The following is a 25,848-nucleotide window of genomic DNA, read 5'->3' as shown; positions in this document are numbered from 1 at the left end:
TCCCTACTTCCCGACCCAGCGCATGCGCTGCTGAGCTTATTGCGCTTGCGCACGAGCGCACACGCGCAGATGTGCAACAGCACAATGGAAACTATTTGACACGAAGAAGACACGATAAAAACACAAAATGGCGCATAATGATGATGTCAATATGACAATATGACAATGAAAATGTCAATACGATGAAGACATGAAATACACAATGAATCACGAGGACAAAAAGTCTCCGTGAAAGCCATCTGCTGGTGATGGTGCAGATGGCAACTATTTCCATCACTGTGTTGCATCAAGCGACAGATGGTTACCAAGGCAACAATCCATGTGACCTACACGTACCACGACGACACTGCCACCTGTAGATCAACCCTGTTCACTGCAAAACCAGCCCAAGTGAACTTTGACCTGTAATGATGTCTGCTGTCCTCCATTTGTCTTCCAAGTAGACACCCATGCGTTCATTTCAGTGAACCGGATCATTTCGGTTAATTCAGTAAAAAGATCCGTTCATTTCAGTCAATTGGTTGTTAGCCTGTGATCTCCCCCTGTGCATAGACCCGGTCAGCCGTGTCGAGTCGTTCACTCATGTTCACGTTCGTTCTGTCTCAACAGCGCATCAACACGTGATGACTAGTGGTGTGTCGGTCATGAACGAACGGGTCAAAAGAACTAGTTATTTTTAGTGAGCGGAATTAACGAGGTCAATCTCTCGGTCTCGGTCTTTCAGTCACCTAACCCCACCCACCCACAGAGCGAGGCGCGACGATAAGATAAGACAGGCAAAGCACGCAGATAATCCCGCCCTACAAAAGGAACGGTGAACTGACTCTCCAGCCAATCAAACAAAAAAGCATTTGCAACTGAACGGACTGAACGGGTATTTTAGGGGCGGTGACCTTGTTTATTCAGTTCACAAGAACTAGTTCTTTTAACCCATTTGTTCATGACCGACACGCCCTTAATCTACCAGCTTTTGGCAGCTGGTGAGCAGAAATAAGCAGTTGCGGTGCCAGAAATCTTTCATTGGGGTGGCCGAAGTGAGACCGGACGGCGACCATGGTGGCCACGGCCCCCACGTAGTGCCGCCGCTGCGTTTAAGAACAACACAACATGGTATTTCTTTTTGAGAGTATGTAGAAAGAGCCATGTTTTTATTTTAATTTCAATCTTGCTTGTACAAATGCTCACATTTTCAAGAACAATAACTTTTATAAACGTGTGGAATATCCAGTCTGTTTGATCAGCATCACTGCTGCACGAGTACCTCCGCTGAGGGCGAAGTGAGGCAGATTATGTTGTCCGTTCCATACAAAACTCCATGAAAACATGGATTGTCAATGTGGCTCAGTGGACTTCTGTGCCTTTCCTGTTAAGTCCAGGAGGTCCTCGGTCTATGAACAAGTTCCATAATCGTGTAAGTGGGAACTTCTACCTAAATGACAGCTAAATTCACTCCTGAGTCACCTACACTGTACACACAGCACATACCAAATATATCAAATACACTCATATAACAATGCAAGAATTGTTATTGCAAGACATGAAATAGTAACAAGTTGGTTTTAGCGTTAAAATATCTGCATAACTTTTATGAGTAACGCATGAAACATTGTATGTTAAAACTTTTTATTCCAGTATAAACATTAATTATGATCCCCAGTAGCTCTTTGTGATTGGAGTGTTGGCCTCAGTATGACCCCTTAGTAACTAACGTAGTCAGTACCCTTTCTGTGCAGCAGAGGCCGCTATTGCACAGAGGTGTATGAGAAAGCACTGAACAGATACAGTATGGCTATTATTGGAAGAATATCACCTTACAGTGGTGGGACTCTACGCTGAGTGGGGTGCTCCAGGCCACTCAGAAGTGCATGTCTTAGCACTGAGAAAAGATTTAGAATGACAGCAGTACTGTAGCTGAAGCTGAGACCACACTTTTGATGGCAACAGTCAGAATGTATCTAAGGAATGGGTATAAAAGGTGAGTCAGTAGTCTTGCTGTAAAACTTGACCTACAATACTTAGGCCTTGTCCACACATAGCAGGGTATTTTTAAAACTGCATATTTCTCTCTGGAGTCCACACAAACTCATATAAAAAAAATGCTTACACACGTAACTGCATAAACGACAATAGCGAGGACTGTGACTTTCAGAAATTGTTGCACCACGACTTTCATATGGATCATATGGATGATCAACCAAATCGTGGAAAAATAACTTTGTTTTATGAGAATCCCGCCTACACGTCCACCTGCCAAAAACGTAGGCTTTCAGAGGACTCCATTCCGAGACTCTCGGACTTGATTCCTCCTCTTAGAAAAAACTTCTAGGTTCTTCCAGAGTACCTATTATGCTTTTTTTCAGCTCTTTGTATTGAATTGTGCACTCCTATAGAGCAGCTACACACAATAACCCACAGAGAAACTATTCTAGATCTTCCAGATTCTGCAGTGTTTCCATGGTCCCAAATGGTCTGTTTAATTTACTCCACCGCGGACCCTCCTCTAGGTAATTTGGATTTGCTTCCTTAACAGTGAATAAAATTATGACTATTTCTCCAAAAAGGAACATTATGACTCAATAGATGTGAGAAGGCAGGCTGGCCCAGCCCAGTGTCAACAATGACACCACTTCACTGCTTAGTTATCACATTTCTCCCTTTGAGTATTTTACAATGTCTCATTTCACTTCCATGACCATGGCTTTCCTTTTCTTTGACGCATTGTCATCATAATTGTCTGCCTTAGGTTTGGGAGACACAATGAATGGCAGAAAGGTAAGGAAAAAGAACAAAAGTGAAGTTGTAGTTGCGTCCCATGCACAGTATTGATAAGTTATAGATTTTACTCCGAGTACTCCGGTTTCCTCCCACATTTCAAAAACATGCTAGGTTAATTAGCAACTCCAAATTGTCCACAGGTATGAATGTGAGTGTGAATGGTTGTTTGTCTATATGTGCCCTGTGATTGGCTGGCGACCAGCCCAGGTTGTACCCCGCCTCTCGCCTGAAGTTAGGTGGAGTAGGTTCCAGCATACCCCCGCGGAGAGAGAGAATAAGAATGAATAAAAAGGTACGTGAGAGTGTGCTGTAAACACAGTGGACTGCCTGTATATGAAATTAAATGATAAGTCACAGAAAAAGCCAAGAGCACTGACGCTAACTTTTAGACCAGGGGTCTCAAACACGCGGCCCGCGGGCCAAATGTGGCCCATAGGACACTAGTTTGAGGCCCCTGCCTTGATATGAAAGTTTAATGTTAGTGCGGCCCGCGCAAGTTTGATATGGATGCTGTATGGTATCATGTACCCAGAAAAAATTATTACGTTTGATTCATGTTCATGTTAAAGGTTAAATAACTGTTAATAGTTATCCTCCCTATCCGTGTGGAAGTGGTAAGTTTTTGGCTATTTAAGTTTAACGGAAATAACTTGAAGGCTACCGTTTAGGTCGCTAGCTCTCTAGTTTGCGAGTTAGCATGTGTCTCAAGACCCTGCAGTTGCGCAATATGTTGTAAATAAAAAGAGTATAAATGTGACTATAGTCGTGTTTTGTCATGTCTACAGGGCTCTAATAATGCTTTGTTCATTTTAATCTGAAAAAAATCATTTGTCTACCCACCAACTATATGTGGTTTCTTAAGTTTTTATTATTTGCCGTTTTATTATTATTATATTTATTTATTTATTACTGATTGATTTTCTTTATTCTTGATTTGTTTATTATTTTTCATCTTATTTTGTTTAGAAAAATAAAAAGTAAGATATTTGAGAACAGTAGAATGTTTTATCAGAGCTTTTCTTGTAGAAAATTGGAACCAAAGCGAAGCGAAGTTTTTAATAAATGCGTTTTTTTTTTGGAGAACCTGATACGGCCCAGTCTCACCCAGACCCGAGCTCCAGTGGCACCCAAGTAAATTGAGTTTAAGACCCTTGTTTTAGACAGACATGACATCTCTACAAGTCAACAAGTTGACGCCCCCCGACCTTCAAGGTGGGGATTGTGTGTGCTGTCATTGGAGTCCACGCAGCTCAGTTGGAGCTCTTGAGCTCGAAGCGACTGTAGACCTGTTTGGACTTCATCTTGTTGTATTGATTCACCAGGTCCAGCTTGCTGTGACCGAGTGTCATCCGTTTCTGGTCCTGCCTGGTCAGCTGTGATGCAGGCGGCGGCGGAGGAGGCGGCGGCGGAGGCGGCGGCGCCTGCTGGCTCTCCGGTTCTGTTTGGGAGAGGTCAGGACCTCCCCACGCCTTGTTCCCGAGAAGTGATGATGAATTTCGGAAATTGTAGAGGTCCTTGTCTTTGCCGGAAGGCGGTAAGAAGAAGTCAGATAGTTTGTTGAGAAACTGGTTAGATGAGCTCCTCTGTTTGGCGCCCAGTTTGGTTTCGCTGAGCAGCGGGGGAGTCCTGACTTGGTTCAGTCGTGGCGGGGTGGTACCGGTGTGGAACATGCTCGGTTTGTGCTCGTACAATCCTAACGCCTGAAACTTAGAGGTGGGAACAACCAAATGTGGCCACCTGACGTCCGCCGGGTTGCCTTTGGTCCAGTCCAGACCATAACCTGGAGAATGGCGCTCCAGAAGCGCACTCTGATTGGTCCCACCGTTGGAGGACACTCGTGGCGATGCTGCGAGGTTCTGAGGAACCAAGTTTTGGAATCGGGGCTCCCCAGTTCGCTTCTCATGGCTCAGTGAAACATTGTGCGACTCCATTTTGTCATGACCTTGAGTGACCTTGTAAACCGTATTGGCGGTCAGTCCGGGTGCCGCTTTCACACTTGATATGCTGTTACTTGATTGGCTGCTGGAGTTGTCGGAACTTGTTTTCTGCCTGCACGGGGGAGGAACATGGTTTGCATGTGTTAGGAAGCACAAAGCTAGTTGAGCTAGCACACAGACAGATGCTATGAGGACGTTTAACTTTCAGGAGTCCGCAATGCGGGTGCGCTTCGACCGTGCAAACATCACAACACGCAGGAGTCTGTCTTTAAATGGCGTCAATTAGTCAACTAAAAGCAGACTTATACTCAATAATATTCGTTATTTCTCATTTGCATGCAGTACCTGTGCAGGAAGGCTTTGGAAGTGAAAGCAAACGGGCAATAAAATGACTCCACATTCATATTGTTGGATAAAACCCTCGTCATCAATCAATCAATCAAAGCATTAAAGGGGAATGGTAAGCCAACACTGCCGTCAAATGGAAAACTGATACAGAGAGCACATAATACGTATGTATGAAATCCGTACACAGCTTTCAGTTAACTGGAACTGCCTGAGGCTTCGCTTGCTTCCAGGTGATAGGATGGCTTCATTGGAATTTTAGCTAACAACAGACGTCATGGGAAATACCTATTTTCACAGAAAAAAAAAAAAAACAAAAAACGCCAACATTGTTCCATTTACATAACTGGCTTGTATATTATCCTAGCTTCAGCGATATTATTATTGTAGCAGCTAACATGAAAAACTATTTTTATCTATTTTTAACACGACACATCGCTAAGCGCTAGTCTCGGCGTCATTCACAAATGGAAGAGACTCAACAAGATGCTTGTTTATTGTCAGCGGAGGACTGGAGCACACGTGCTGGAAGATACAGCCATCCTAAGGAGAGCGGACATCATAAGTGATGTCGCTCTAATTGTTATTTTGTTATATTGAAGAAGTTTGCGTTGTGTTTTAAATCATCAAAATACTGCAACTATTACATGTTATCATCAGTGTACGTGTACGTAATAGCTTGTGTTATAATGCACAGAAAAGGGAACGAAATGTGTTCATGTTTCACATAGGGATTGTGAATGATGGGCAAAATTCCCCCAAAAAGCACAGTTCCCCTTTAAGGTGAAATATAAAAATAAACACCAACATGTACAAAAGCGCTACATCCCATCCTGGACTCCAAAGGGTTAAACCAGAACTATCTGCGGTGAGTAGAATTAGAGTCTTGTTACCTGTCTGACAGTAGATTAGCCTTCAGGAGCGGACCGTGCCCCATGACCATCGAGGCGGCTTGGTAGGGCGGGAAGTACGGAAGCCCCTCCTCCTCCTCGTTATAGAAACAGTCGATGATCTGCGAGTCGGCGTACAGGCAGCGGAATTCACGGTCGAAACTTTCAGTGATGCGACCGGAGAAGTGCATAACCATGTTGCTGTGCACCTGAGCAGACAACCAGGTGAAGCTGCAAACACACACACACACACACACACACACACACACACACACAAAACCATTAGATGTGTGTGTGCTAAGACTGAGTTTTCAATTAGAAATCACTCCACAATCCTTATTGCTCTCTGGTTCTACTATATCTTACTTATTGTGTGGAAATATGGGCTAATAACTATAAAAGCAATCTTCACTCGCTAAATGTACTGCAAAAAAGGTCAGTAAGGATAATTCAGAGAACATACTAACTCCTTATTTCTAAAATCACAAATACTTCAACTTGCTGATATAGTTCATCTTCAAACAGCTAAAATAATGCATAAGGCTAAAAATAAGCAATTAGCTAAAAATGTCATCCAATACTTCTCTACAAGAGAGGAGAAATATGATCTCAGGGAAGAAGTACATTTGAAACACTTCTATGCTAGGACTACGTTATGCTAGCCATAGCATTTCAGTATGTGGAATCAAACTATGGAATGGATTGAGTAAGGACCTCAAACAATGCACAACGATGAGCCAATTCAAGAAACAATACAAGCAGTTGATGTTTGCTAAATACAAGGATGAAGAGTCTTGAACCAGTCATGATGTGCTATATATATCACTATATTGACACTTACTATGGTACCCATTATGGCATTGGATGCTCATATCACCTTGTACTTTGGTACGAGGTGCATTATTAAAACAAAAAACTGTATTATGGAAAGCAGGAAGTGAACAAATGTAACTTGTGGTTTCTACGTTTTATTTGGATTTTTTCGGCTTGTTTTTCCACTGTTCCACTTTTTTTCTCATCCGTTCTGTTTTCTTGGCTTGTGGAGGTCATGTGACTCCGGCCTGGATTGTGTGCTGTCACGGGCATGTCTCGGGTTCTTGTTCATGTCAAATATACAATACATATATGGCAGGGCATATGCTGCACAGGAAAATGCCACAGTGCCAGGAAAATGATATTACATATAATGAACATTAAAAATATTCACTCTATTCATAAACTGTGTGGCGATGAGGATGTTGTCAATTTAAGACTTTAGAAGTTGGACAAAAGATGAAATAGTCGAACACTGTTTTGAACAAATATGACCTAGTTGACATGCTGGGTATTAATGTTCAAATGATTGTGTATATTAATTTATTTATTGTAATTAGGTATAATTTTTAGCCTGTTATTTTCTTTTTGTGTGGTCCTAACATTATTCTTAATTATTAATGCATTATTTTATTAAATTATCTTTTTTGTATATATATATATATATATTTTTAACATGACATTATTTTATTAAATGATCTTTTTAATATATATAATTCATATATATTATATACGTTATATATACACAATATATATTATATATTTTTTTTTTTACATTATTTAAGAAAAAAACTTAAACTGTATTATGGAAAGCAGGAAGTGAACAAATGTAACAGTTACTGATTGTAAAAGTACCAGATGGAGGGGTAGGATTTAATAAGCTTTGCTTCTTCCTACTCCTTTTGGACATGTGGAACTGGGAACTGATTATGGGATGCATTCAATTGTAATCTGATGCATGTTCAAATGAAATAAAACCATTACCATTACCATTACCATTACCATTACCATTACATGTCAGAAAATCATCTTGTGTGCTGCGTACGCAGGGATGCGTTAATGAAATGATTAGCATATCAACCGGAGACCAGAGATTGATTAGACATACGGGAGTGTTGAGCACACACGCCGTAGAACCGGAGTGACAACTCGGCAACTTCGCCACTCTGCGTCGGGGCTGAGGGAAGGGTGGGGGGTGGGGTGGGAGGCGTGTTTGTCCCGTAATAGTTTAAAAGATTGCTTGACTTCACAAAAGTAGCTAATGACAGGCGGGTGTAAACACTGATGTACTCCTGCACTCTCACGTCGTGATATTCACTTCCTGTAAGGTGGTCATGTGAAAGGAAGTGGAAAGTGAACCTCAGACATATAAAATGACTAACGCAAGTGTTAAATTATGAGTGGCGGACTGACTTTGACAAAAATGTCCAAGTGATTGGCGGGACACTCCCAGCTGTCAAAAGTCTATCATTCCAGAAGGGGAGGGGTTGGATCAGTCGACGCCTCTCCAGACCTCGCCCTTCATTCCATTGTCTGTGAGGCGAGACACACCTCAATTGCAATCTTCTAGTAAACAGGAAGTTGGCGGTGAGCGTATCCGTCCTCCAGGAGCCTGTCTGACCTCCAGTCACACAGGAAGTGCAAAGATCATTTTGGCCTCATTCATGAGTAGATCCCATACTGTGTATGCGATGCTACTGCATTGAGGCAAATCTTTAATCATAATAGTTTCCGAATATTCCCAAATAGTCTTTTTTAACTCACAAACATTCAAAATTTACAAATAAATAAATCTTATTTTGAGCTGACACTGTAATCAAAAAAACATGTTTGTGTCAGTGTGAGAGGTCTCACTCGCTCACATTTTGTATTTGCCGAGCTAATATGCTAATCATAAAGAAAAATAGTAATACAAAAATATGCATGCTGACTGTATTGTTTTAAATAATGGCCCGTAGTTCCCAAATGATATTCTTCTACATAAAATTTTATGTAATTATTGTTGTAGTATTATTGTTCCAGTATACCCCAGATCCTAGTGAGGATAAGCGGCATAGAAAATGAATGGATGGATGATCCCTGGAAAAGTATTTTTATTCACCCTTCAATGTCTACACTGTCTATTTGTATTTCCTGGTATGTCTCTTTTCTACTACAAACCACAATTTTTATTTTACTGAGGTTCAAAGATGATCTATTATTATCAAATCTTCTTTAATATTTGCCTATTTAATCTGTTTAATTATCTCTTGTACAAAAGGCAGTAGTATCATCTGTAAATAATACCATAATACTACCTTTGCAAATAGTACAAAAAGTCTTTCATAATTTTACAGATGTCATTGATATAGAAGTTGAACAGTTTTGGTCCCGGTATTGACCCCTGGGGTACTCCGCATGTAATATTTAAACTTACAGATAGGCGTTCTCTTATAAATATTTACATATTTAGCTTTACTGAGACTCGGATTAAAGGCAAAAGCTCTTCTTGTCATCCGAAAATTATTTGTAAAAAAAGAAGTGTCAGTGTAGCGTCTCACAGCAATGTCCCGCCATTCCTACGTAGCAACGTAGCAATGTGTGTGACATCATGTTTTGTGCAAAATGACAACTGACAAGCGTGTTTGTGAGACCTGTAGGATCCGGCGATGACCTCCTCACAGTCGATGATCATGAATTTTTCCAGGACTTGTCCGCTGAACTTCCTGCCGCTCTTGGTGCAGTACATGTCGCCGTACACGCTGCGGATGCGCATGTTCTGTTACGACACACGCACACACACACACGTGAGGAAGATGAAGTCAAACAGGTGCAGAGAGAACATCCAGTCATGAAGACATGCACCACGCACCGTCGCAGCAAGCAAGGTGCTACGCGTGCATGTGACTTACACTCAAGTGAATGTTCTGGACGTCCAGAGACGAACACATGTCAGTGAAGAGCTCCAAGTTCTTGTGGTCCAGCAGGATGTAGACAGGAACTCGGCGCTTGTTGGACGCCTCCATGAGGTCACACAACAAGTCCACATCCGTGAATTCATCCATGATCAGTGCAATGACCTGCAACACACAAACACACACAAATACAATGTGACAAAACAATGGAAGCAGGTCTGCTTTAGTGCATGTGAATATACTGGGATTGGGAATCAACAATGGCAAAAGTGCAGGGGTCTCAAACTCTATTTACTTGGGGGCCACTGGAGCTAGGGTCTGGGTGAGACTGGGCCACATCAGGTTTCCCCCCCCAAAAAAAACACATTTATTAAAAACAGAAAAATATACAAACTTTTTCAGTGCTTTGGTTCCGATTTTCTACAAGAAAAGCTCTGATAAAACATTCCACTGTTCTCAAATATCTTAATTTTTATTTTTCTACACAAAATAAGATGAAAAATAAATAAATCAAGAATAAAGAAAATCAATCAGTAATAAATAAATAAATAAAATAATAATAATAATAAAAACTTAAGAAACCACATATAGTTGGTGGGTAGACAAATGATTTTTTTTAGATTAAAATGAACAAAGCATTATTAGAGCCCTGTAGACATGACAAAACACGACTATAGTCACATTTATACTCTTTTTATTTACAACATATTGCGCAACTGCAGGGTCTTGAGACACATGCTAACACGCAAACTAGAGAGCTAGCGAACTAAACGGTAGCCTTCAAGTTATTTCCTTTAAACTTAAATAACCAAAAACTTACCACTTCCACACGGATAGGGAGGATAACTATTAACAGTTATTTAACCTTTAACATGAACATGAATCAAACGTAATTATTTTTTCTGGGTACATGATACCATACAGCATCCATATCAAACTTGCGCGGGCCGCACTAACATTAAACTTTCATATCAAGGCGGGGGCCTCAAACTAGTGTCCTGCGGGCCGCATGTTTGAGACCCCTGGTTTGAACTGTGTTGTGTTCGACCACTTTAATGTAAACCAGCGTTTATGAGTCGAAAAGACTAGAGGCACGTTTATTCTTGCACCCAGCTCGCCGTCAGGACACATTCTCAACACAAACTTCCGTTTTTCAAAATAAAATGCGGAATTTTTGCCACATCTTGTGTAAACAAATTACAGGTTTTCCAAGCTACATTCATTTCTCAATTTCTAGGCAGAACTGCCCAATAATTAATTAATTCATTCATTCATTTTCTACCGTTTTTTTCCTCACAAGGGTCGTGGGGGGTGCTGGAGCCTATCCCAGCTGTCCTCGGGCGAGAGGCGGGGCACACCCCGGACTGGTCGCCAGCCAATCACAGGGCACATATAGACAAACAACCATTCACACTCTCATTTATACCTATGGACAATTTGGAGTGGCTAATTAACCTAGCATGTTTTTGGAATGTGGGAGGAAACCGGAGTACCCGGAGAAAACCCACGCATGCACGGGGAGAACATGCAAACTCCACACAGAGATGAGTGGAATTGAACCCTGGTCTCCTAGCTGTGAGGTCTGCGCGCTAACCACTCAATCGCTGTGCCGCCCTGCCCAATAATTTATGCATCAAAACATGTAAGCATATTTGCAATTTGAATTAATGGACATATTATTCACTAGTTATTCAACTAGTTATTTGTTTACATGTGGTTTGTGAATCGCTGGTGACCAGTCGAGGGTGTGCCCCGTCTCTTGCCCCAGGTGCTCCTCCGCGAACCCAGTGAGGACAAGCGGCATAATTAAAATTAATATATTTTAATATATTAAGGTCACAGTGGGGTTCATTTTGGGTAAATTAAGACAATAAAATACAAAACAAACTGCCTTGCGTCAGTGTAAACAGCTTTCTTGATTCTTAAAATGAAATATAAAAAAAACTGCAAACTACTGGAAGGTTATTCGGAAATTCTTGAATGAAAAAGTACATAAATTATATCATAATTGACGAGGTTTCTTTTAAGTAAAGCCAAAGAGCGTAAGGATATGCAACGCTAATTGCAGACTGTACTTGTAGTAAAGTTCCTGCTTGGCTGAAGTACAGCTTGTAGAAACTGCTTGTATTTAAATGCCACTTTGATTATTATTATTTTGTTAGATGAACAAGAGGAGCAAGATCTCGCAAGATTAAAACATGACAAGATTTCTCATTCAGTAAAAAAAACTTTTGGTGGGCACTAGGCCTGGGATGATACTAAATTATGGTAATTTTTAAGTATATTTCCATGTGCATGCCTGTCGCCTCCAAACAGACAGGAAGAAGTTTTACTCTGTGCATTGGTTTCAGTGCTTTGTCGGGTGGAGGCGGGGCTGCTAGCATACACACATTGTGAAGAAGAGTGTAACGTAGTCAAAATTAAATTAGATTGCAATATACTGTATCATCATACATGTTTTCATTGTACTTTTCTGAAAAGTCATATATTGTTATATATATATATAGTCACATATTGTTTTTATTGGCCATTGTAGAAATAAAATTAAACCACCAAAAAGCATAAAAAATGGACAAAATAGAGCAAAACGCCTGCAAAAAAACTGTGAAAAGAAGAAGTTGATCAGTTGATACTTGGGATGTACTGATAATTATCGTTTATTCTAGAACCAACAGTGATAAGTGAATTTCAATTAAGTAGGATTCCTTATTTGTAAATGAAATATTTAGGTAGTTTGAACATAAAAAACTGTTTACCAAATTCTAAATATGCTTTTAAACATTATTAGAGCCCTCTTGACATTTAAAACACCCTATTACACTCCGATTACCTAATATTGTAGACATAATAAAACTTGTGCACATGTGCATTACTATAAATGTGTTCCCAAGGAGAGCAGAGTAAGTGGCGGACAGGAAGTGACATCGAGTTGACATTCATTTTGCCCATGTTTTTATTAGTGATTTTTATTATTAGGGATTATTGTGCCTGTTATGAGAGGGCCCACATCCGTGAATTATGAGAGGTCTGGTGCTTGTGTATCTCACCTAACATTACAGTAACATTACTGACACTGAGCGGTGTAGAATACTACACATCATCACAATGTCTTTCAAAACGCATTCTGTATTCCTTGTTTTGTCACTTTACGTCATTTTGACATTTTTATGCCTGAAAATTATTCTTTTAGGCAAAAAAACACAACATTAGCTGAAATATGTAGATATTTCTTAATAACAATAGGCCATATTATCCACAAACATCTTGATTTATTCATTCATTTACAGTACTTTTCCAAAATGCTCGATGAAGTTGTATAATTCAAACCATAAAGCGGCGAGGGATGATTGTACAGTAAACATGCACACTTGTTAGTATCCTTTTATTGTGGCCAACCTAAGACAGACATGTGTAATAATCATGCTATGCATAGGTGTTGCGTGTATACTTTATACGGTATATGTTAAAAGGATGGACAGACCTATCCATGGTGGAGTAGCTTATACTCTACTTACTATATGTACAGCATGTAGTAAAATATGTGTAAATAATATGGTAATAACATAAAAACTACATTATGTAAAATGGTAGAGACATTACTTCCTCTACATTATTATGTCTACAATATAGACATAAATACACTCTAAATCAGGGGTCTCAAACACACGACCCGCGGGCCAAATGTGGCCCGCAGGACACAAGTTTGAGGCCCCCGCCTTGATATGAAAGTTTAATGTTAGTGCAGCCCGCGCAAGTTTGATATGGATGCTGTATGGTATCATGTACCCAGAAAAAATTACTACGTTTGATTAATGTTCATGTTAAAGGTTAAATAACTATTAATAGTTATCCTCCCTATCCGTGTGGAAGTGGTAAGTTTTTGGCTATTTAAGCTGATAGGAAATAACTTGAAGGCTACCGTTTAGGTCGCTAGCTCTCTAGTTTGCGAGTTAGCATGTGTCTCAAGACCCTGCAGTTGCGCAATATGTTGTAAATAAAAAGAGTATAAATGTGACTATAGTCGTGTTTTGTCATGTCTACAGGGCTCTAATAATGCTTTGTTCATTTTAATCTGAAAAAAATCATTTGTCTACCCACCAACTATATGTGCTTTCTTAAGTTTTTATTATTTGCCGTTATTATTATTATTATTTTATTTATTTATTTATTACTGATTGATTTTCTTTATTCTTGATTTGTTTATTTATTTTTCATCTTATTTTGTGCAGAAAAATAAAAATTAAGATATTTGAGAACAGTGGAATGTTCTATCAGAGCTTTTATTGTAGAAAATCGGAACCAAAGCACTGAAAAAGTTTGTATATTTTTCTGTTTTTAATAAATGTGGTGTTTTTTTTGGAAAACCTGATTCCGCCCAGCCTTGCCCAGACCCTAGCTCCAGTGGCCCCCAGGTAAATTGAGTTTGAGACCCCTGCTCTAAATGTATCTACATTATAACTCAATATACTACATATTCGAAGTATACAATATAAATATTCATATAACATTGTGTGTCTATGTATAATATACAGTAGAGATAGCTAAGTATATCTATACGGCACGTGGTGATGAGAGGCGCGCGTGCGTTCGCTCACCTTCTTGGCCTTGTTGATGAGGGAGCGGATCCGGTCCTTGACGTTGACCGACTTGTCTCTCTGAAAGTAGATCTGGGTCTCGGACGGCCCGTACCGGAGCGGGGCGTCCGGCCAGCCGAGCTCCAGCACCGGCGGCTCCTCGTCGGACATCATGGGGAAGTAAGTGCCGGATGTGAGCTCGGACGCGACGTCTTCCCCGTCCTCGCCAGCGTCGCGATCTGCCGGCCCTGTCCCGTTGCTGTCCGGGTCACCGGTCTTGACGGCGTGCCGGGTGATGTACTGGATCTCCGTTTCGGACAGGAAGCTGAGCTCTCGCTCCTCGGTCAGAACGCGGCGATACTCCTTCTCTCCGTGCTCGAGCAGCGCGTCGGTGGCCAACCGGGCGGCCTCGTTGTGGCTCAGCTCCAGCGAGGCCACCTGTCTCCACGGGCTCTTCACCTCCTCCAGCCGGGCCGCCAGTTTGCCCAGCGGCTTGCGGCCTGCGGAGGCCGGCCTTAGCGTCTCCGAAGTCATGGCGGGGCTTCGAAGCGAGCCTGCTGTCGCTTCTGCGCGCGTGCACGCGTCACACTGACAATGGACGGAGTTTCATCCGAGTTTCGAACGTGGAAAAAAAGACAAAAGCTCAGAAAGAAAAATAATTGTCGATTTAAAACGCGCTCGAATGGACTTCACTTCCCGATCCGATCACCTGGTAGCTTCGCCTCACCTGTGGACACCTTGGCTGTCATTGGTCCGCCCCTCCCCCCCATACTCCTCTCTTGACTAATACTTCTGGTAGGTGGAGTTTCACAATAAAAGCTCACAATAATATAGTTTTATATGTGAAACCCTCATATGTGTACAGACTGGATGTACATACTATAGAAAAAGTTACACAAACTGCAATACCCAAATCCATTCACAAGAAGTTTTTGCGTATATACTATATGAGATATTTGCTTATGCAAATAACAATGACGTGTGTGACTGCTCCTCCTCATAGGTCAATATTGAGTCAGTGTTTGACGCGGATGTTTACCAAAAAGCAAGCGTGCAGACATCATCATCATATCCTGTTTGACAGCAGCGTGACCCAAAGGAGCGCACACACAATGAGGAAATGAATATTCTACTTCCTGTCAATCACAGCGCTCTGCCAAAAAAAGAACACAAAGCTTGTTGACTTCCTGTTTCTTTCTCAACTTCCTGTCATGGGCCCGCCCCAACGTGGAGCAGAACCAGTCTGTGATGTGTGTCACACTTCTGCACACACTTGATGCAAAATCACACACACAGACTGCAGATACTGGGCATTGAATGGATGGTAGTCAGACTTTTCAAAATAAAATAAGATAAGAAATGACTCACTAAATGTAACACAAAGCTCATAAAGTCCAACAGTCCAAGTGGAAGCAAAGTACTAAATGGCAGTATTTATTGCCACCTATTGTATCTTATTAAAGGCCTTCACACTGAAGCGAAACAGACCTTTTGTTCTGTGGAACACAAAACACAGTAGAACTTCATTATAGAACACATTGGAACTCATGAAAATGTAGCCAAAATACACAATGACTTCATTTTGTAGCCTTTCCGCATACACAAACACAGACAAAAGATGCTTTCATTTCTTCGACATAATGAAGTCATTTACAAACACACACACTCTCAGCGCATTGTGTGTGTGTGTGTGTGTGTGCGTTTGTGTCGCTCAACTTGTTCACACTTTGTCCATCGATAAAAGAGCCAGATTTTCTATACTTGTAAATGTTTGTTCAGCATACCATCAATACCAATACCATCAATTTCTCTGGAGGAAAAACCTACATTTTTAAGTGTTACTTCTTAATTACTTTCTCCAGTACTACCATAGTGTGTTCCAAACACAGTTTTTATGCCGACAGAGGAGGTAGTATAAGTACAGCAGAACTTGGAACACCTCTACGAATTGGTTGCTTGATCAACCTCCATTTCTGCAGAATAACTTGAAACTGTTGACCCATTTTCTGGTCCCTGAAACATGAAAATTCTAGAATACACGTTATTTTTGCACTGGTGGCCAGCCAATCACAGGGCACATATAGACAAACAACCATTCACACTCACATTCATACCTATGGACAATTTGGAGTCGCCAATTAACCTAGCATGTTTTTGGAATGTGGGAGGAAACCGGAGTCCCCGGAGAAAACCAACGCATGCACAGGGAGAACATGCAAACTGCACACAGAGATAGTGGAATCGAACCCTGGTCTCCTAGCTGTGAGGTTTGCACGCTAACCACTCGACCATCATGTGAAATTTAGTCTACAGTTATTTTTGGTGCGTGAGCATAACAATGAGTTACCACTTCCACACAATATAGGAGGAGAACTCATCCATTCATTCATTTTCTATTGCTTATCCTCACAAGGGTCACGGAAGTGCTGGAGCCTATCCCAGCTGTCTTCGGGCAAGAGACGGGGTACACCCTGGACTGGTCGCCAGCCAATCACAGGGCACATATAGACAAACAACCATTCACACTCACATTCATACCTATGGACAATTTGGAGTCGCTAATTAACCTAGCATGTTTTTGGAATGTGGGAGGAAACCGGAGTCCCCAGAGAAAACCAACGCATGCACGGGGAGAACATGCAAACCGAGGGTGGGATTGAACTCAGGTGTCCTCGCTGTGAGGTCTGCGCGCTAGCCACTCAAACACCGTACAGCCATTTATTTTTTTATTATTCTTACTTACTGTTTTACTGTTTTTATTAGCGTCATTATTCTGTGCACTGTTTTTGCCTTTTACTTTTAGCTGTATGAGTTATTATTATGAATGTGTGTTTTGTGTTATACTGGCTGCTGTATAGAACTTTGGGCAGGTAACTGCTGGGAATGTGTTATATAAATACATTTGACCTTGACTTTGACTTTGATCAAAATTTCACACAACATCTCAGGTGGGATCTCCTTGTCAAGCCAGTAACGTTGGAATCAAGCTTGCATTTTTTCTCATTAAAGAATCAACATTTCCTCCACCTCTCAATGTCCCGTGTTTTATTGCACTGCACTCAGCACCACTAACAACCTTCATTTGACAGCCAATGGGATCCTCCGACTCAGGGCCAGTGACATTTTTTGGGGTTCCATAACCTTCCAGATCTTTGAAGACGCCTTACTCCGTCTAACGTCAACGAGATTCAATCCCCATTTCTGCCTTTTAAGGGACTTTGCTCTTCTCTCTTCTTCTTTGTCTATCGTCTATCATCTACTGTTGTCTACCTGCTTGTTACACCCTTTCAGGCTCTTTTGTGATTAAGGCCTATATAAATAAACTTGACTTCACTTCACTTCAACTTTGAACTCAAAACATTTCGTGTATCACTCCCATTTCTTCCATTTGCATTTGGATGTCTCCTTATAACCTTCTTAACATACAACAGTGCAAAATGTAAATTTGGGACACTATAGACCAGGGGTCTCAAACTCAATTTACCTGGGGGCCACTGGAGCTAGGGTCTGGGCAAGGCTGGGCCGCATCAGGTTCCCCCCCCCCCCCAAAAAAACGCATTTATTAAAAACAGAAAAATATACAAACTTTTTCAGTGCTTTGGTTCCGATTTTCTACAAGAAAAGCTCTGATAAAACATTCCACTGTTCTCAAATATCTTACTTTTAATTTTTCTACACAAAATAAGATGAAAAATAAATAAACAAATCAAGAATAAAGAAAATCAATCAATCAGTAATAAATAAATAAATATAATAATAATAATAAAAGGGCAAATAATAAAAACTTAAGAAACCACATATAGTTGGTGGGTAGACAAATGATTTTTTTCAGATTAAAATGAACAAAGCATTATTAGAGCCCTGTAGACATGACAAAACACGACTATAGTCACATTTATACTCTTTTTATTTACAACATATTGCGCAACTGCAGGGTCTTGAGACACATGCTAACTCGCAAACTAGAGAGCTAGCGACCTAAACGGTAGCCTTCAAGTTATTTCCTTTAAACTTAAATAGCCAAAAACTTACCACTTCCACACGGATAGGGAGGATAACTATTAACAGTTATTTAACCTTTAACATGAACATGAATCAAACGTAATAATTTTTTCTGGGTACATGATACCATACAGCATCCATATCAAACTTGCGCGGGCCGCACTAACATTAAACTTTCATATAAACGCGGGGGCCTCAAACTAGTGTCCTGCGGGCCACATTTGGCCCGCTGGCCGCCTGTTTGAGTCCCCTGTTATAGGCAGATTTGCAACAGGGAATCTTTTCATCATCTTTATTTTGTTTGTTTGTACATTTTTTAACATTATGGCCAAAGCCCAGGTTCCACTGAAATGTGCAATCTATTCATTCATTCATTTTCTACCGCTTTTCCTCACGAGGGTCGCGGGGGGTGCTGGAGCCTATCCCAGCTGTCTTCGTGCGAGAGGTGGGGTACACCCTGGACTGGTGGCCAGCCAATCACAGGGCACATATAGACAAACAACCATTCACACTCACATTCATACCTATGGACAATTTAGAGTCGCCAATTAACCTAGCATGTTTTTGGAATGTGGGAGGAAACCGGAGTACCCGGAGAAAACCCACGCACGCACAGGGAGAACATGCAAACTCCACACAGAGATAGTGGAATCGAACCCTGGTCTCCTAGCTGTGAGGTCTGCGCGCTAACCACTCGACCGCCGTTATTGTTGGTGCGTGCGTGAGCATAACAATTAATCTACTTTGTGTATGTGATATAGTTCATTATCAAACATTCTACCTGTAGATACTTTTATTTTGAAATGAGTAGTGGGTTTGTGACGTCACCCGGAATCTTCAGCGAGACCATCTGGGTGGGACATGGACCAACAGCACGAGGATCAGGGTAAGAGATTTCCTCGGAAACCTTTCTGCTAATACAACGTCTTGGTGTCCCTGAGGTTCTGATGGTTCTGGTTTTTGTGTTGGTTCGGATGTTCTGTTGGTTTCACAAGCGGTCTTCTTCTTCTTCTTCTTCCCCCCTCGAATCTCTCGGGCGCAAGTCCAGTCACGGGATTTATTTTCTCATATGAAAGATGTTTATGTCCAACGTACAACCGAAATATTGTAGTTTTACAATTCTAATATTTCTACTATTAACGTGGACTTGTTACTTGATAGCGGTTTTGAGATGCGTACTTTATACTTTCACCTGAACGAGCTGCAAAAGTATGATAAAGTATTAGTAGTAGAGATGTAACTAGTAGTAGTTATGTCACACAAAACACGTCAAATTATCCGATTGCAGGATACTGAGTGAAAGTACACAGTTAATACAGTTAATAAGCCGAGCTTGAAAGTATCAAGAAGTTGTTGTTGTTGTCAGACGTCTTTGACGCCAACATACCGGAGGAGGGTCCGACAGCGCCCCCCCCAGGCTGGCTGGAGGACATCGCTGGATATCAGGGACACAAAGGAGGTATTTTCCTTCTAATTTTGTGCACGTGAGGTCAAGTTTTCACGTGTTTGTGTCACGTGCACAACCAGATGCCGATGACCCCGTGTACCCGCCCCCTCCGGCTTATACCCCCCAGCCCCAAGAGGACAGGAGCACAGCGGTGCCTGATGTCAGGTAAATCTTCCAAGGGTTGACAACCGTCCTTCAAAATAAAATAAGTTGCTCTAATGTTCTCCAGGGTTCCTTCGGTCTCGGAGGACGTGGCCCGAGATGCCCTGCTCAGATTTGTCCAGTCCAAATGGACCTACAGCTCCAAGCCGGCCCGCAACCTGACCTTCAAAGAACTCCGACCTGTCACCGTCTACCGGGTACGAGTCTTTGCCAACGTCTGACAAACTCTGACATGAACGTGTTGTCATGCTTGTGCCTAGCTAGCTGCTAACTAGCGGTGAGCGATATTACGAATGTTGCTAGCCATTTTTTGCTAGCCACATTTTTCCTGGTGTAAAAACTTTCCCACATTTGAACTTTCATGAAAAAAAAAACTCTGATTTTGCCAGAGCAAGCAGCCTTTGCTCCTCTCGGCAACATCAAAGACAGGCCTTCAAAATAAAAGCAATCCAATCCACTTGTTTATACAGCACATTTTATAAACAGAGTTTCCAAAGTGCTGCACAGCCTAGTAAAATAAAAAGTACAAATTGAATTTAATCAGGAACTAAAACTTCAAATAAGAAGAAAGACATTCAAGACAGTAAAATATTAAAAATGAGAAGCAAAGGAATAAAAGTATAAAAAAATAAAACCAATCAAAACAGAAAGAAAGAATTAAAAGACACAGGACCATACGACTCATGCCGAGTTAAAAGCCAGAGAATAAAATTGGGTTTTAAGACGAGACTTAAGGCTTTCGATGGTGGGGGCCTTTTTTACTTGGGAGGGGAGAGAGTTCCATAACTTGGGGCCAACTATAGCTGGCCCTCGGACCTCAGTGACCGCGCTAGAGAGTAAATTTGAATGAATCCGAGATGCATTTTGGGGTCAGCCCATTCAACGCCTTAAGAACAATAAAATCTTAAAATCAATCCTAAAGCCAACAGGCAACCGAGAATTGGGGTGATGTGCTCCCCCTTTTTGGTTCTCCACACAATCATGTTTTTAAAAAATACATGAATAAATATTTTTTTCCTAAATGAAGCACTTGAAGCATTTTCAAACAGAAAAGTGGCTAAATCAGGGGTCTCAAACTCAATTTAGTTAGGGGCCACTGGAGCTCGGGTCTAGGTGAGACTGGGCCGCATCAGGTTTTCAAAAAAAAAACAAAACGCATTTATTAAAAACAAAAACATTTTAAAAACTTCACTTTGGTTCCAATTTTCAACAAGAAAAGCTCTGATAAAACATTCCACTGTTCTCAAATATCTTACTTTTTATTTTTCTACACAAAATAAGATGAAAAATAAATAAACAAATCAAGAATGAAGAAAATCAATCATGCAGTAATAAATAAATATAATAATAATAATAAAACGGCAAATAATAAAAACTTAAGAAACCACATATACAGTGAAGAAAATAAGTATTTGAACACCCTGCTATTTTGCTATTTCTCCCACTTAGAAATCATGGAGGGGTCTGAAATTTTCATCGTAGGTGCATGTCCACTGTGAGAGAGATAAACTAAAAAGAAAAATCCAGAAATCACAATGCATGATTTTTTAACAATTTATTTGTGTGATACAGCTGCAAATAAGTATTTGAACACCTGTGTATCATCTAGAATTCTGACCCTGAAAGACCTGTTAGTCTGCCCATTAGAAGTCCACCTGCACTCCATGTATCATCCTGAATCAGATGCACCTGTTTGAGGTCGTTAGCTGCATAAAGACACCTGTCCACCCCATACAATCACTAAGACTTTAACTTGTAACATGGCGAAGACCAAAGAGCTGTCCAAAGACACCAGAGACAAAATTGTACACCTCCACAAGGCTGGAAAGGGCTACGGAGCAATTACCAAGCAGCTTGGTGAAAAAAGGTCCACTGTTGGAGCTATCATTAGAAAATGGAAGAAGCTAAACATGACGGTCAATCTCAATCGGAGTGGAGCCCCATGCAAGATATCACCTCGTGGGGTCTCAATGATTCTAAGAAAGGTGAGGAATCAGCCCAGAACTACACGACAGGACTTGGTCAATGACCTGAAAAGAGCTGGGACCACCGTTTCCAAGGTTACTGTAGGTAATACACTAAGACGTCATGATGTGAAATCATGCATGGCACGAAAGGTTCCCCTGCTTAAACCAGCACATGTCAAGGCCCGTCTTAAGTTTGCATATGACCATTTGGATGATACAGAGGAGTCATGGGAGAAAGTTTTATGGTCAGATGAGACCAAAATAGAACTTTTTGGTCATAATTCCAATAAGCGTGTTTGGAGGAAGAAGAATGAAGAGTACAATCCGAAGAACACCATCCCTACTGTGAAGCATGGGGGTGGTAGCATCATGCTTTGGGGGTGTTTTTCTGCACATGGGACAGGACGAGTGCACTGCATTAAAGAGAGGATGACTGGGGCCGTGTATTGTGAGATTTTGGGGAACAACCTCCTTCCCTCTGTCAGAGCATTGAAGATGGGTCGTGGCTGGGTCTTCCAACACGACAACGACCCGAAGCACACAGCCAGGAAAACCAAGGAGTGGCTCCGTAAGAAGCATATCAAGGTTCTAGCATGGCCCAGCCAGTCTCCAGACCTGAACCCAATCGAAAATCTTTGGAGGGAGCTCAAACTCCGTGTTTCTCAGCGACAGCCCAGAAACCTGACTGATCTAGAGAAGATCTGTGTGGAGGAGTGGGCCAAGATCCCTCCTGCAGTGTGTGCAAACCTGGTGAAAAACTACAGGAAACGTTTGACCTCTGTAATAGCAAACAAAGGCTACTGTACCAAATATTAACATTCATTTTCTCAGGTGTTCAAATACTTATTAGCAGCTGTATCACACAAATAAATTGTTAAAAAATCATGCATTGTGATTTCTGGATTTTTCTTTTTAGTTTATCTCTCTCACAGTGGACATGCACCTACGATGAAAATTTCAGACCCCTCCATGATTTCTAAGTGGGAGAAATAGCAAAATAGCAGGGTGTTCAAATACTTATTTTCTTCACTGTAGTTGGTGGGTAGAAAAATTATTTTTTTTTCAAAACCCCCCCCCCCAAAAAACGCATTTATTAAAAACACATAAAAAAAACAACATTAAAAAACTTCGCTTTGGTTCCAATTTTCTACAATAAAAGCTCTGATAAAACATTCCACTGATCTCAAATATCTTACTTTTTATTTTTCTACACAAAATAAGATGAAAAATAAATAAACAAATCAAGAATAAAGAAAATCAATCAATCAGTAATAAATAAATAAATACATGAAATAATAATAATAAAACGGCAAATAATAAAAACTTAAGAAACCACATATAGTTGGTGGGTAGACAAATAATTTTTTTCAGATTAAAATGAACAAAGCATTATTAGAGCCCTGTAGACATGACAAAACACGACTATAGTCACATTTATACTCTTTTTATTTACAACATATTGCGCAACTGCAGGGTCTTGAGACACATGCTAACTCGCAAACTAGAGAGCTAGCGGCCTAAACGGTAGCCTTCAAGTTATTTCCTTTAAACTTACCACTTCCACACGGATAGGGAGGATAACTATTAACGGTTATTTAACCTTTAACATGAACATTAATCAAACGTAATAATTTTTTCTGGGTACATGATACCATACAGCATCCATATCAAACTTGCGCGGGCCGCACTAACATTAAACTTTCATATCAAGGCGGGGGCCTCAAACTTGTGTCCTGCGGGCCGTGTGTTTGAGACCCCTGGGCTAAATGAAGTAAAATACAAATATAAGGCATTCAGAAGACGCATTTGTTGTGATTATGTGTAGTATTCCTCGCTGGTCACTAGGTGTCAGCATTGTTTCAGGAAGTCTGCAGGAAGTGTGAGACAGAAACAGGAAATAAAAAAGGAACAAGGGACAATGCTGAAATGTGTGAGTCTAAATTAGTCTTCTCTCTTATTATGTCTACTATATTGGGCAGTAGGAGGGTAAAGGTGACTATAGGGGTGTTATTACCCGTGTAGGGGGCTCTAACAATGTTAAAAAGCATTTTTAAAAGGTGGTAATCAGGTATTGTATGCTCTAACTACCAAAATAACCCTACTTTCCTGATCACGGTTGGGTCCGGAAACAATTAATGAGGGATTACCGTCGCAAAAACTAAATTGCACGTGGTCCTCCATCAACATGTTCTTCTTCTGCAGTACCGACTGGAGACCTACACCGAGACCAGAACCAGCGCTTGGCACTTTGAACCATACAAGGGTAACGGTTGACCCATCCCATCACTGCATGTGTGTGTGTGTATTAGTGTGCGTTGTGCTTGAACAGGACAGACGGTAGACGGGCCTCAGTACGGAATGAGTCCTCCTCCGTGGGATGTTCCCGTCACCCTGCCTCAGAGATTCACCGACACGGTGGAGAAAACTCGAGTCCCGCACTCGTCCTTCATCAAGGTTCAACACGACTTTCAGTGGTGCGTAGTAGTGATGCCACTTTCAGTGTATGTGTGTGTTGTAGTTGTGTCACAAATGCAGCGGCTGCGGACGGACTCGCTGCATGGTGTGTCACGGCAGAGGCACGGTGAGCTTCCCTATTAGCGATACACACGTCCCAAAAAAAACAAGTGTGACATTGCCATGACAGCGAGAGTGTGTCCACAGAAACGGTGCACGTTCTGCCACGGTAGCGGGCGCGCGCACAAAAAGCGCTGCACTTCCTGTCACGGCCGAGGACGCAAAAGGTGCTGTCACATGACAACATGTTTGGACAAAAGCACATCACTGATCACTGGATTGACATTCCCCGCCCTCTTTAGGTGCATTTCCTGTCACGGGCACGGCTACAAGACGTGCAGTGTGTGTCATGGCTGCCAGAACCTTCTTCATTTCATCCAACTAACAGTGACATGGTAGGCCTCATTCACACACATGCCCACGTTCAAACCCCGCTACCATGTGTGTTTGCATGTGCGTATAGGAAGAACAACGTTGCAGATTTCATTCCTGATCGCCAACCTGACTTCCCGGACAAGAAGTTTGAGAAGGTGACGGGCGACCCCTTCTTTGTGGACGAGAGTTTGCTGGTACAAAAAAAAAACAAAAAACTGTTATCTGTTATCATTTAGCTTAGCTGATTTTAGCTGAGCTTAGCTTTCCCGCACGCAGGTTTATCCCATCCAAGGCTTTCCCGATCAGGAGATCTGCGACGTTTCCCGCCAGCTGATAAACGACCACCTGAGTCGCTTTAGCGCCACCTGTCGCATTCTGCAGCAGGTGTGTCGACACACACCTGAAACCCTCCCCTGACCCCTGCTGTTACCATGGCGACAGAAAGCACAACATAGCTTTACACATACTGGACTGTCAGCTTAGCAACTAATCCTCTTCCAACATATGGATGAAATCTTAGGGGTTAGCGTTAGTTATTATTATAGTTATTATCATTATATATATTGTCTGTTATTTTAATATTTATATGCTATATATATAAATATTATAGTATATATGTATTATTTATCTACTGTATATATTTGATTTATGTTTTTATTCTACTGTATAATATTATCTTATAGTATGCTAATGTGCTTTTTTTTGCAACGGCAGCGCCAGACGGTGGAGCTGGTTCCGCTAACGCACGCGTTCTGCTCGTACAGCGGCAAGGACTTCAGCTTCTTTGTGTACGGCGTGGAGAACAAAGTGTTCACCTCCAAGTATCCGTCCGCCTGCGCCATTTTGTAGGATGAAGTGCACAGTATGTATGCAGGTGAAGCAGAAATGCCCAATTTGGCAAAAGTTGAGTAAAAATGTCTAAACTGTAGCGTTAATGACAAAGGCCTCCAGCAGGGGGCGCCCTGTACCTCTAACAACTGTATTTTATATGTGAGAATGTAATCTTATGTAGTTTATCGGTCAAATAGTGCGACGTCATCACACTACTATGCATCACATCTCCACGAAGATATAAATGTACTGTATATGTAAACTTTATGAAATGTATATTTATATACTGTATATACACACTCTTTTATTAAAATGTTAAACT

At 41.2% G+C, this 25,848-nt stretch overlaps 2 protein-coding genes across 2 annotated transcripts; one reads left to right on the top strand and one right to left on the bottom strand.

Annotated features, from left to right (window-relative positions):
• Positions 1 to 3,149: 3,149 nt before the first annotated feature.
• Positions 3,150 to 15,008, bottom strand: fam83c (family with sequence similarity 83 member C). Its single transcript, XM_058055245.2, has 5 exons — positions 14,250 to 15,008; positions 9,652 to 9,819; positions 9,394 to 9,518; positions 5,951 to 6,178; positions 3,150 to 4,824 (listed from the first exon to the last, which is right to left on the bottom strand). Exons 1-5 carry the CDS (start codon positions 14,760 to 14,762, stop codon positions 4,026 to 4,028), a joined length of 1,833 nt encoding a protein of 610 aa, XP_057911228.2. The 5' UTR covers positions 14,763 to 15,008; the 3' UTR covers positions 3,150 to 4,025.
• Positions 15,009 to 18,957: 3,949 nt separating this feature from the next.
• Positions 18,958 to 25,846, top strand: LOC131106352 (protein SSUH2 homolog). The gene is made up of 12 exons (XM_058055316.2): positions 18,958 to 19,116; positions 19,597 to 19,689; positions 19,758 to 19,842; positions 19,907 to 20,036; positions 24,009 to 24,069; positions 24,136 to 24,260; positions 24,325 to 24,387; positions 24,468 to 24,547; positions 24,623 to 24,715; positions 24,784 to 24,889; positions 24,972 to 25,079; positions 25,410 to 25,846. The coding sequence occupies exons 1-12, from the start codon at positions 19,092 to 19,094 to the stop codon at positions 25,542 to 25,544; spliced, it is 1,104 nt and encodes a 367-aa protein (XP_057911299.2). The 5' UTR covers positions 18,958 to 19,091; the 3' UTR covers positions 25,545 to 25,846.
• The last annotated feature ends 2 nt before the right edge of the window (positions 25,847 to 25,848 follow it).

Source organism: Doryrhamphus excisus, linkage group LG18, assembly GCF_037039965.1.
Source record: "Doryrhamphus excisus strain RoL-2023G ecotype Guam linkage group LG18, RoL_Dexc_Guam_v1.1, whole genome shotgun sequence".
NCBI lineage: Eukaryota > Metazoa > Chordata > Actinopteri > Syngnathiformes > Syngnathidae > Doryrhamphus > Doryrhamphus excisus.
The sequence above is the reverse complement of the archived record's forward strand: the minus strand, read 5'-3'. Positions and strand labels throughout refer to the sequence as shown.

Coding starts and splice junctions, on each gene's coding strand:
- fam83c (XM_058055245.2), bottom strand. CDS start 14,762: ATGACTTCGGAGACGCTAAGGCCGGCCTCCGCAGGCCGCAAGCCGCTG. Junction 9,820..14,249: donor TCATCAACAAGGCCAAGAAG/GTGAGCGAACGC, acceptor TGTGTGTTGCAG/GTCATTGCACTGATCATGGA. Junction 9,519..9,651: donor TCCAGAACATTCACTTGAGT/GTAAGTCACATG, acceptor GTGTCGTAACAG/AACATGCGCATCCGCAGCGT.
- LOC131106352 (XM_058055316.2), top strand. CDS start 19,092: ATGGACCAACAGCACGAGGATCAGG. Junction 19,117..19,596: donor CCAACAGCACGAGGATCAGG/GTAAGAGATTTC, acceptor TGTTGTTGTCAG/ACGTCTTTGACGCCAACATA. Junction 24,716..24,783: donor ATCCAACTAACAGTGACATG/GTAGGCCTCATT, acceptor ATGTGCGTATAG/GAAGAACAACGTTGCAGATT.